The sequence below is a fragment of the Humulus lupulus genome, chromosome 1 (assembly GCF_963169125.1).
Source record: "Humulus lupulus chromosome 1, drHumLupu1.1, whole genome shotgun sequence".
NCBI lineage: Eukaryota > Viridiplantae > Streptophyta > Magnoliopsida > Rosales > Cannabaceae > Humulus > Humulus lupulus.
The window spans coordinates 65,872,837-65,885,052 of record NC_084793.1 but is presented as its reverse complement, the minus strand read 5'-3'; the positions used below and the strand labels follow the sequence as shown (position 1 = coordinate 65,885,052).

At 36.3% G+C, this 12,216-nt stretch overlaps 1 protein-coding gene across 2 annotated transcripts; it reads right to left on the bottom strand.

Annotated features, from left to right (window-relative positions):
- Positions 1-5,059: 5,059 nt before the first annotated feature.
- LOC133793589 (mechanosensitive ion channel protein 6-like) lies at positions 5,060-10,727 on the bottom strand. Of its 2 annotated transcripts, XM_062230906.1 has the most exons (7): positions 10,459-10,727; positions 9,898-9,952; positions 7,639-9,624; positions 6,475-6,598; positions 5,999-6,292; positions 5,707-5,909; positions 5,060-5,621 (listed from the first exon to the last, which is right to left on the bottom strand). In XM_062230906.1, exons 3-7 carry the CDS (start codon positions 9,600-9,602, stop codon positions 5,333-5,335), a joined length of 2,874 nt encoding a protein of 957 aa, XP_062086890.1. In that variant the 5' UTR covers positions 9,603-9,624; positions 9,898-9,952; positions 10,459-10,727; the 3' UTR covers positions 5,060-5,332. The 2 variants fall into 2 exon arrangements, with proteins under 2 accessions (XP_062086890.1, XP_062086896.1); XM_062230912.1 differs by lacking the exon at positions 9,898-9,952.
- Positions 10,728-12,216: the final 1,489 nt, after the last annotated feature.

The window sequence follows — 12,216 nt, the reverse complement described above, 5'->3', positions numbered from 1 at the left end:
AGAGAGAGAGAGAGAGTGTTCAATTTTTTTTCTAAAAAAACTCAAAGCTGATAAGCTTCAGCTAATTAAGACAGCCCATGGTACAAATGACCATAATGCCCTCATTCTCTTAAAATATTCTCAAAGCCCCTCAAGGGAAAAAACGTCATTTGACTCTCTAATCCTGCATTACTCAAAATTTCTAGATAATTCTGCTAAACCCAAAATATCACTATTTTTCCCAACATACTACTCATACTCCAATGAGTCCCAATAACTCACCAAATTACCGAAATACCCCTTGACTCACCCCGAGTTGGGTATAAATCTTCCGTTGTGACTAAACCACTATCTTGCTCAAAAGGACCGACTCCTACCGAATATCTCAAATATATTCACATAATAATGTCGTCTCAATCATATAATATCATATAATCACAATTATACCATCAACAAGTCAAAATTACAAATATGCCCCTTTAAATAAAAGCAGGTCTGTCTCACACATTTAATACACGTAAACATGCATAATCAGTCATATAATAATATAACACATGCAATTCACATAATTGCATAAATATTCAATTAATTCACATATAAACACATAATATTTCAATAATGTCCTTCAATCCCCTAATCAAGGCACCAAACCTTATTAGGAATTTATGGACGCTACATTGTTAGAGAGCAATTCGATTACTACCTGATAAGGTCATTTTTTGTATTAATATTTGTTAAGTTTTTCTATGCTTGGATGGTGTTATGATAGCATTTTTAATAGTTTTAACTAAGTTTCGTGATTCGACAACATATTTTCTACGTTGCGTTTTATGATGATAAATCTGACATTTTGATGGCAAGTGGAGTTAAAATAAAGTTTTAGGAGTATTCAAAGCTTTCGGGATTGAAATGTGGAAGTGGTGGTAGCGTGGAAGCTATCTAAGGTCAAGAATTGAAGAAATTGGAGGTAGGTCGCGGCTCATAAAACTCAGGCCGCGGCACTTTAAATGGAAATTGCACTTTCAGAATTTTTCTTCCAGACAGGCCGCTGCGCATAAAACTCAGGCCGCTGCCTGAGGGACAGATTTAGGCACAGATTTCGTTCTAGGCCACGGCTCGCATTTTTCAGGCCGCGGCTTGCGACGTCGTTTTCAGATTTTTTATTTCTTTTTAATTAGAATTTAATTGAGACTATAAATAATTATGAGGGTTAATTTTAGATGAAGTTTTGATTACGGTTTAGAGAGAAAAAGAGACTCTGAAGGGGCTGGAGAGAAGACTACAACGCGACATCAATCTTGTTCATCCATCTAGTTTCTTTTCTTCCCTTAACCTCTATAATCTTAATTGTAATTATGTTTGTGATTATGATTACTATTATGGAGTAGATTCTTTTTAGGTTAAGGGTTAATTCAAAACCCAAGACATGAATTCTTGATTATTGATAATGAATATTGTTCTTTAATTTCTCTCAATATTAGATTGTTTCTATTTTTCCAATTGAATGCTATGAATTTTGTGATTTCTTGTTAGGTGGCCAACTAATTAAGGTTTTACATTGTTCAATTGTCATCTTAGAATACTACTCACCTAATAGTTTAGGATTCTAAGTGTATGTGATAAATTACAATTGATAGTTATGTCAAAAGAATTGTTGATTGTGATGAAAAATAGAACCTTGGTTAAATGAATTATATGCTTCATTAATTTATTGTCTAGATTAACTTGTTTCCGTAGGACTTAATGCTTTATCTAAGTTAAATAGATTGTATGCTTCATAGATTTATTGCTTAGATAAAAGAGTTAATTATTGAGCGCTTCGTCTTGATTACTTATAATAGGGAGACTGGGATAATTGACTACTTCAGCGTTATCTGCGGGGTTAATAGTTTAATTGAGAAATTTGAATAATATTTATTATTAGTGATTAGGAATGATTGTCGAGGGTGGAGATTAACCTTTAACTACTTCTTAATATCGTAATATCCATCTTTAATTTCTTTCTAGTTTATGCTATTTAATTTTGAGTTAAAAAAATCAAAATTCCCTTTTAAGTTTTAGTGTTAATTCTTGAATAATAAAGTGAATGATAGTCCTCGTGGGTTCGACCTGTGCTTGCTATTATACTGAAATAATTGGAAGTATTGAAAGAAAAATCATTGTTAAATTTGTGTGGTATACGACAGCCATCACCACTTGTACAGGCCAACAACAAAATCAAGGTGTGAGAGAGAGAAATGAAGAAACATTTTGTCTTTTGTTTATTTCCACTCTAATGAACACGGACATTTATGTAATTGTGGTTACTTTTACAAAACTGTTGGTTAGATTCAAAACATTGTAAGAAAACAAAGAGTTAAGAGAACTAAAAAAGGCTTGCATATGCTTTTCCCATATACAAGTTCTCTGCTACTTTGTTTTTTGTTTTCATTCAGTCGAACACCACCCAACCTAGTTCATCTCTCACCAAATATGTTTATAGTTTAGTATGCAATTTTAGTTCATTTATAATCTACTTAGCAAATTTTCTGTGTTAACAATATTTATTCAAAACTAAATAAAAGTATCAAAGTTCACTAAGCTAAAAATACTTGTGAACAAAGCTAGATTAATGCATAAAAAGAATTAGATAACTCTATTTTCCTAGAGTTATAATTAAGTAAAATGATAAAATAGAAAAATCTACAACATGGTATTTGATTTGTAAATTATGTAGTTAACCGATTCAAATATTTGTTGTAACAAAACTTGTAACTGAATCCTTGATTTGAGGAATGTAAAACAACTACCCTATAAATAAAGGGGACCAAGGGAGAAATGGGGAGGAGATCCAAAATTTGTTCTTCAGCATGAGACTAATGACGTGGCACTGTCTTTTAAAACAGTAGGATTCAGTTTTGTACCCAGTTTTGATAAATATGATCGGTTAAGTTAAACTATCATGTCACTGTGTGTAATATTTTGATGCATATTTTGTGGTTTTAGATTCATTTTTATCCATTTGAGCGGCGAAATACCACTTGGTATGTGGAAGATTTATAGTATTGAGCAATTTCTTGTGTATACTAACAGTCTTACCAGGAAGCTACCTTTGGAGATGACTAAACTAAGGCAACTAAAAATTGTTTCACTGTTTAACCATTGATTCTTTGGAAGCTTCCCTCAAAACTTGGTGCAATTAGACTTTACTAATAATAACTTCGGTGGTGAAATCGCTCCAAATCTTTGCTTTGGAAGCGATTGAGGAAGCTCATTTTGGGTTTTAATAACTTGAAGGTAGCGTGCTCTCACTACTAGAAACTTGTTCAACTTTGGAGAGGCTGATTCTCAAACACATCAAACTCACCAGATTCTTCCAAAGTTAACCTTTCATTCATGGACATCAACACAAACAACATCAACAGAGAAAATCCACCAAGCTTGGGAAGTTGTACCAATATCACATTGATTAATTTGTATTGGAACAAGTTAACAAGATTCATTCCACCAGAGCTTGGTAACCTAGCTCATCTTCAAACTTTAATTCTTTCTCACAACTTGATTTGTTCTTTGCCATCTCAGCTGTCAAATTGCACCCAGTATGTGTGCTTAGATGTTGGGTCAATTAGTTGAATGGTTCCCTTCCCTAAAGTTTAACAAGCTGGACATGTTTATCCACTTTAATCTTGAGTGAAAACCAATTCACTAGAGGTATTTTGTGCTTCTTGTTTGAGTTTGAAAAGCTCTAAGTGCTGGAACTTGGTGGCAATCTTCTAGGAGAGATTCCCACATAAATTGGAGCATTTGTAAATCCATTTTCTTTATTGCATCTCAACAATAATGGATTGACTAGGAAGCTTCCTTTTGAAATGGGAAATATCAAGCAGGAATTGTTGGATATATCTCACAGCAACTTGACAGGAAGCTTAACAGCTCTTGCTAGCATAGAAACATTGTTGGAGATCAATATCTCATACAATGATTTTACTGGTGCAATACCAGAAACACTAATGAAGTTGCAACACTCATCCTCATCACTTCAGGGTAATTCCGTCCTCTGTCTCAGTTGTCACCCGTCCCCGAATGGCTTACTATGCAGTAGAGAGAACATTATATAGCCTTGTGACTATGCACCAATCAAAAGAAATGGCTTAAGAAGAGTGAGATTTGCAATACTCTTCCGCGGATCACTTGTTATTGTTCTTTCCGGGTTGGTTTGTGTTTGTTTTATTTTTATGCAGAAGATCAAAGCAGAAAATAAGCATCTCTTCAGAAGGACCATCTTCCTTGCTCATACAAGTGGTGGAACCAACAGAGAACTTCAATGATCAGTATATCATAGGGCAAGGAGCTCATAGAACTGTTTATAAAGCCACACTAGGTCCTAATGGAAATTTTACTGGAAAGAAACTTGTGAATGTGGGGAACAAAGAAGGGTGTATCAGTATGATTAGAGAGTTTGAAACTCTTGGGAAGATCAAGCACCAGAATCTGGTTAATCCGAAAGAGTTCTGGTTAAGAAAAGGCTATGAGTTTAATTTTGTTTAGCTACATGGAAAATGGTAGCCTTTATGATGTTCTACATGAAATGAATCCGCCACGTACTGTAGAGTGGAATATCCGCTATAATATAGCACTTGGAACTGCACATGGATTGGCTTATCTCCATTTTGACTTAAGACAATACTCCTGGACTCAGTGATGGAGTTTGGCTAATAAATTTTCTCTTTCAATATCATCTAGCGCAGTCCTTGGCGCCACTGGATTCAATGCACCAGGTAATCTTTAAAAACTTTCAAACAATAATCAGCAAAGTTCATGTAAACAGATATTTCAATTCGCTAATTTATCTTGTTTTCATCCATGACAGAAAACGGATTTGCAACTAGGAGCATGGAGTCTTATGAAGTAATTTTGCTTGGGTTGATAATCAGAAAGCAGGCAGTGGATCCTTCATTTGAGCCGGGTTAGGTGGTTATGCAGCAAAGGAGCAGAAATCAATGAGACAGTTGATTCAAGTCTTGAGAGTACTGTTCAATTTGACAGCTAAGGAGCAAGTTATTGAAGTTCTTCTAGAATTATGTATATACCCATGCGTCTATTTACACAAAATCGTAAAATTGATATTATTTCATAAACTAACAAGACATACAAAACGTAAACAAAAACAAATCAGCTAAAGTTCTCTGTTTGCATTAGAAGCCACTAATTCGTAATTCCTCTGGAGCTCAACCAACTAAAACAACATAATTCTCTACATAAAATCCTACTACTCTTTCTTATGAACACAATCCAACCGCCTCCGGGACTCTCTCACTTCCTTTCCTTGGCTCAGTGGTTATCAAGTTACTGTTAGGTAGTCTTCTTCATTTTCTCAGCTTGTAGTTGCAGTCCAATTATTGGGAAGCCGAGTAGAGGTCACAGTTGGCATGGTGCAGATATTAATGTCCATCGGAAGAAGGCGATATTGAATGTCAAGTTCCCGGAATGTCTTAACCATCTCTTCTATCAGAAGAGATCTTCTTGAATACCTTTCACCCATGTCTTGGTGGTTCATTTTGTGGCACAACCAGACAGCCATTTTTACCCTGTTTAGTTCTTCAAGATCCTTCATTATAATCATTGGCGCAGGATACCAATGCTCCACCTTGCTCTCAACATAACTGCAGCAAAAGGGATAAATGCATATCACTATAACATTTCTAATCAAAAGTAAAGAACAAAGCAGTGAATATTTGCTTCTCATACTTCGTTATTCTCTGTTTCACAGCGGCGATCTTATCTGCCGGAGTAGCTACGTGGATGCAGAATTCAATACCATCTCCTGTGTCTGGACTACGGTAGAAGTTGTTGATGGCCTTTGTGGCAAGAGTACTATTGGGGAATATTATCTTCGTGTTGTCATACCTTAGAAAAACTGTAGTTAAGATGTTCATTTCTTCTACAACCATCTGAAAATTGTTGATAAACAAAATTAGGGCCCCAGAAATTAAAAGGGGTGTAGCACAAAATATAAATTGTTAACAAGATAGGAATTTACCTGAACTCCATCAATTTCACACCGGTCTCCGACATCAAAAGGGTGCATCACAAATAAGAAAACAATGGCTTCAAAAACTGTCTTGCAAGTGTTTCCAAAAACAAATGCAACAAGGACTAGCTGCGAACTGACGAAAAGTAGAAATTTGCTAGTGGCAATTCCCAGTACAAGAAGCCATATGACTCCTATAACAATAGCAACTATTATGTTCACCATGTGATGAAGTTTGTTGACAGCAGTTTTGGTGTCATTTAGTGTCAAGGCTAGGGCTCTCCGCTCTCTGAATGCATTAACCTGGAAAAGAGGTACCGCGTTATCAAATTAACGATCGCTACTAAACGATGGAAGAATAATGACCATGCTATCTGCAAGTTCTTGTGTGCATGTGTGCTTAATTCTAGTCAAACATACAAAAATGAAAAAAAAATCTTTTTAAGGTTGGGCTAAAGATAAGAAGTTAAGAGTTTCATTCTTACCACCCAGTTTTTCAGGGAAGATTTGCTGATTCTTTGCGTCTCAGCTGCCCCTTCAAAGAGACTCATGGTCTTGTGAGCCTCGTCTTCTCGCATGAAACGCATCAAATCCTCAAGGTAGATAAACCTGGCAATAAAATAGTAAACATAAATTTGATTAGATGAGGATATAGTCTAATGAAAAGGACAGAGAAATAAAGGCTAAAAAAATTGTTGATATAATCAGTTCTCATAAAATCCTTCTCCTCAGTACAACAAAGCTAAAAGAGTGTCTGTATCACTCTCTAACTGACGTGGCAAGTGGACTAATTGGACAGCTGCTCAACCGCTTAGACAGATGGATTCACTCTATATTTACTCAGTTCTTTATCTATTTAAGGGATGAACTCTCTCCTCATTGTAACGAAGTGAGAAGAAAAATAAAACAGGGAGTTTTAGTGGGTTGAAGGGAGATTATTGACAAGCTGTCTTGTAAGGGGTTTGAATATTTCATGCTTTTGGAGGGTTGTAACTTGTATTGGGATCAAAGATCAATAAAGAACCCTGAATTTCTACAGAGGAGTTCACGAGGACGCAAGCCAATTTATTGGGCTGAAACTCGTTAAATTGTGGTGTTTTGCTGTTTAATCACGACAAAAATTAACCAAATAAAGCTGCCTAGTTAGTCAATATGAAATTAAGGACATGACCAGACAGAGTTGACAAGAGAAAATGACATTTCTAAATTTGAGAAATGTACACGCCAAAAGAATGAAATAAAATAATAATTTGTAAATGGATGAAACTCTAATCACAAAGAAACAGAATGCTTTCTAGTATTCCCTGTATATTGGCATGCATCATGTCCTTTTTTAATATCTAATAGTAAATATGTGTAATTCAACTGAGCTTGAAATGCATGAATCCATTATACACGAGAAAATGTGAAAAAAGAAAACTTTTCATTTATGATTGCAATAAATTCCTTAACAATTAACAATCTAGAGTGAGGTGAGGTCAACATCTAATGCAAGCATGGTCAACATACTAACACCAAATAACACCTTCAACAACATGACTGCCAAACCAGGCAACATTTTAAGGAAGAGAATTGAATTGCAAAAATTGACTTGAAAACTTACAACATAAGTTGAAAATGTAACTTGGTTAAAGAAATCAGAAACTTACTTGGAGCCCCGCCTAGCCACATTATGAAATATCTTCTTGGCCGCAGCCTTGGCCTCAACTTCACTCCGGATATGCTTACCAGAATCATCATCATGGGTCGTATCCAAAATCTGCTCATCAAGCGTAGTAAGAGAACCATTTCGCACCATTTTCATAAGCCTTTTCATATTCCAGGCGGATACATTCTTGGGATTCAACTTATGCAAGTGATCAATTGTTATTCCCTCTGGCGTCTTGCTAAGTACCCGAGAGAGTTTGGCACTATTCTTTGTCTTCGACAACCGTCCACTCCCGATGACTCGACTCGCTCTCGGGGGAGTAAGCCCGGATGACAAAGCCGCAGCCTTAAGGTCAGGTGGTATAGTGACCCCAGCATTCTGGAGCTTCTGAACCTCATCGGCAAGTCTCTCATCCTCTTCCTCTGTTTTGTGAATCTCAATCAATGGTGGACCCGAAAGCGTTTCAATCACAAACTGGTTGAAAAGCGAGTCCTGAATTCTATCGAAGTAGGTACTAACATGGAATGAAGAAGCAAGCACTTTTACTATGAGGGTCTTCACCAACCAAAGCAAAGTACCCACCAAAAAACAAACCAATACTTTAGTCACGTATTTGAGACCCTCACTTCTAGTCTCTCTCTCAACTTTTTTATCAAACAAAAAGTGCCAAGCAATCAAAACAAGGCCCAGCCATAAGCAATTCTGAACAGCTTTTCTAATACCATAAACGAAATACAGAACCCTTTTACGCAAAACAAAATTCCTCTCTATGAAGAAAACCAAAATCCGAATCCCCCAACCCGAGACCAACCTCCCACAAATCAGAACCGCAATCAAGACCTCCCATTTCCATAGCTTCAACTTCCACAAGTTTTTGTTCCTTAAATATGGTACCGAAAGCGTACAAGCTAATGCTCCAATGTTCAAAACCAAACTAGCCCATTGAATCAGAGTCAAGGCACTAAGATTCGACCTAGTGAAGTCATCGGGTAAGTCCTCATCCAAAAACGGGTCGTCCTCTTCCTCCTCCATAGTCTTCCCCAAAAACCCAGATTTCATCTGGCCCGACTTCTGCACCTGACCCGACTTAGGAATCTGCCCAGACCTGGGAACCCGATCCGCTCGCCTATCCGGATCATCGGGCGGGTCCATAAGCCTGGACTTGGTCCTTACCCGTAACAAACTAGACCCACTTTGAAACGAAATCTCGCGCTGAAACGACGCGTTTGACGTACACCTCACAACCTCTTCCTCATCATGATTAGGTTGCCCCTGTTGTCCTTGACTCTCCTCGTCGCCCGGCGACTCCTTGTACCGCCGCCGCATCGACTCGGTTATCTGAGATGCATCGGAGGCATCCGCCGACGTTAACGGAGGGTTAAACGACACCCTCAGCTCCCTCGACTGCCAAACATTCATCGGAGACTCAGCCAAAGGCGGCAAATCCCGATCATGGCTGTTGCGGAGCTCCTCCATCTCCAAATCCATATCTAATGCTATGTCCCCTGAAGCCCTCTGCTTATGCAAAAACTGCCCAATCAACTTCGACGGAGGATCCTCCATCCCCTGCTGCTGCTGTTGCTTACTACCTGGCACAAAATTAAAACTCTTTCTCTTCCCATCGCCACCCTCTCCACTGCTGTCGTTTACATTGTCTCCGGAAGGGTCCTTCCATACATCATAGCTAGTTTCCCGCCAATACTTTCCGGCATTTTTAGAAGGGTCTCCGGCGGCCATGGAATCACCACCTTCGTCGACTTTTACAATGACCTCGCTCCGGTCAGTGGAATCGTCGTTCATGATCTGGTTAGAAATATGGGGGTGACGATCTTCGACAATGTCTTGATCTGAGAGAATAGGTAGCTGTTCGTGACTGGTTTGGGAACCCCCACCTGCGGAGATCTTCTTGGTGTGTTTATTATAGGAACCGTGGGACTTGAACGATTTCTTGAGCGAGAAATCCATGGAGGTTAACGTATATAAAGCACTGTTACAATAAAATATTGAAATAATTATATGAATCATCAACAAAATAAAATAAAAAAATATGAAAAGTGTTCAGGTTTTGATTTTAATAGCAATAGAAGAGAAACGAGTTTGACGCGTGTAGTCAACAAAGGATTAATTAAAGAGTCTCCATTAGTTTTGCAACACCTAGTCCCAAACCTTAATTTTTTTATCACTTAATTCATCTAGTTTCCCGTTAATATTGACAGAAAATCTGTGTATTAATAATTATAAAACTCATTTCAGCACCCACCTTTACTTAAATCAGTTGCCAGTTGTTCATGAACCAAGCTTATACAACTGCAAGTCTGCAAATGGGGAGTTTGCGAAATTGAACAGAATTGACTCAAGGTTAGTCGATAGCAGAAACTGACAATCATAGACTACAATTAAAAAAAAAAACCCAAAAATATTATCTGATCAATAACGATCAGATTTTCTTAATTTCTTTTTTATTTCCGAATTCTCTGAAACCAAAAGTCGCACGGGGTTATGTGGACGTTGAAGAACATAGGGACTGTGTCTGTGTTTATGTTATTGGGCAAGGCGATTAGTGTGGTTGTGAGAAGACGTACGGGTGTGATTGGATATGTGTTCGGCCATGGCCATGACCGTGGGAGCGTCAACGGGTGGAGAGGAGAGAGTGAGAAGGTTGATTGGGGAAAGAAAAATGACCACAACTCCATACAAGTTCGGTGACCCCAATCAAAATATAATCATCGGCATTATTACTACCACACAAACCATTACAATTACAAGATTAATAATAATAATAATAATAATAATAATAGTAATAAAGACTGTACGTACGCACCATTTGAGTCCAAAAGAGAGAGAGAGAGATAGGGAGCCTTTTCCCAAATTCGATCAACGTTTCTACAAATCTCTTTCTAATTGTGATTTATTAAAATAAAATCACAAAGAGAGAGAGAGAGAGAGTGAAGATTCAACGAACTGAGGGAACATGCGGTGCCGATGACTGAGGTCGGAGGGAAAGAGAAGGCTAAAGTTAGAGCGCTTTGCATGGGTTTAGGCTTCGACTTTGTTTGTAGTCCTTTTCAACATGGTAATTTTTTATTTCTATTTTATTTATTTATTTATAGACTTCGAACTAATTAGGATTTGGTTTCCAGCATAATTACAACTGTGCATCCCTACCTTTAGTTAGAATCGAACACGGTAACAGAAAGTGAAGTCTATCAAATAAGAAAAGTGAAGAAAGATAATAATAAAAATACAAACCTAAAATTATGACTGCTGCTGCCAACACGACATTTACAAATAGTATTTGTATAATTTAAAAGAGTGTCGCTCGTATGATGTGGTACGACTGCTGCTGCCAACACGACATTTACAAATAGTATTTGTATAATTTAAAAGAGTGTCGCTCGTATGATGTGGTACTTTATGGCTGGTTAGTTATATCTTATAATATTTATTAAATTTAAATGTGTAGGATCCGATATTGGATACTTCCTTATAATGTTGAGCACTAATGATACCCGTTAGCCATTCTTGATTTAAAATGGAGTATTATATATTAAACCAATATTTTAAATTGCATATTACACTATGTGGTGTTGTATACCTAATAATGTTCAATAGAATATTTTTAAATTATATTTAAGACAAAAAGTATCAATATAAATAATTTTGGTTACTTTTTGTCTAATCGATAAGAAAAGGAAAGTAGCCAATTGGTGGTCCATTATAAAACATTGGGTAACTTATGTTTATCTTTGTAAGTGGATAGTTATCAATTTTAATTTTTTTTATATCATGATGTCTATTATAGTAACAGCTGTATCACTACTTTGAAGAAAATTTTAAATAATTTAAGGTGACAAAAATAAGATTCAAAACATATCATTGCAAACATACCTGCTTTTTATATGCGTGTGTAACTGAATATATTTGAACGTTATTTACGATACCATAAGGGGTACACTAGTGTTAGTGGGATGTTTACGATACCATAAGGGGTACACTAGTGATCTCCTTTCCAGGGGGACCACTAGAGAACTACTCGAAGTTCTTTTCATTCCTAAAAGTCTAGAGAAGTAATTTATATAACAATAAATTTTAGGAAAATTTTATGTGCACCCCTTCCAGTGTTCAACACTTAGATATTTATAATTTTTTTTTTTTGTGACGGTGTACATTATAGATATATATATAATTATGTCATTTTTGAGAAATTAAAAATAATTTATTATGTTGAAAACAAGTTTCAAACAGACTGTTGTACGCGTGTTTTTATTTTATATTATACGTGTGTAAATCAGCTTGTTTGAACATTTTTTTAGCATACTAATTTATTCATAATTCTCTGAAAAGTTTGCAGAAGTTCTAAATAACTACAATTTAAACCATCATAAAAAAAATTATGTTATAATTTGTTGGGATTTTTCCCTTAAAGCGTATTTTTGTATGAACGATTGTTGTTAATTAAATAAAATTAATATTTTGCACTCATATTTGTATTTAATTATACATGTCATTTATCATGAAGATCCAGTATTATTAATGGGGTCTTTCATTAAGTATATGTATAATGATATATATACAAGAT

What these genes read in the sequence shown, in the direction of transcription:
- LOC133793589 (XM_062230906.1), bottom strand. Translation starts at nt 9,602, where the DNA reads ATGGATTTCTCGCTCAAGAAATCGTTCAAGTCCCACGGTTCCTATAAT. An exon ending in GTGGCTAGGCGGGGCTCCAA is followed by an intron (nt 6,599 to 7,638) that starts GTAAGTTTCTGA and finishes TTTTATTGCCAG; the next exon opens with GTTTATCTACCTTGAGGATT. An exon ending in GTGAAACAGAGAATAACGAA is followed by an intron (nt 5,622 to 5,706) that starts GTATGAGAAGCA and finishes CTTTTGCTGCAG; the next exon opens with TTATGTTGAGAGCAAGGTGG.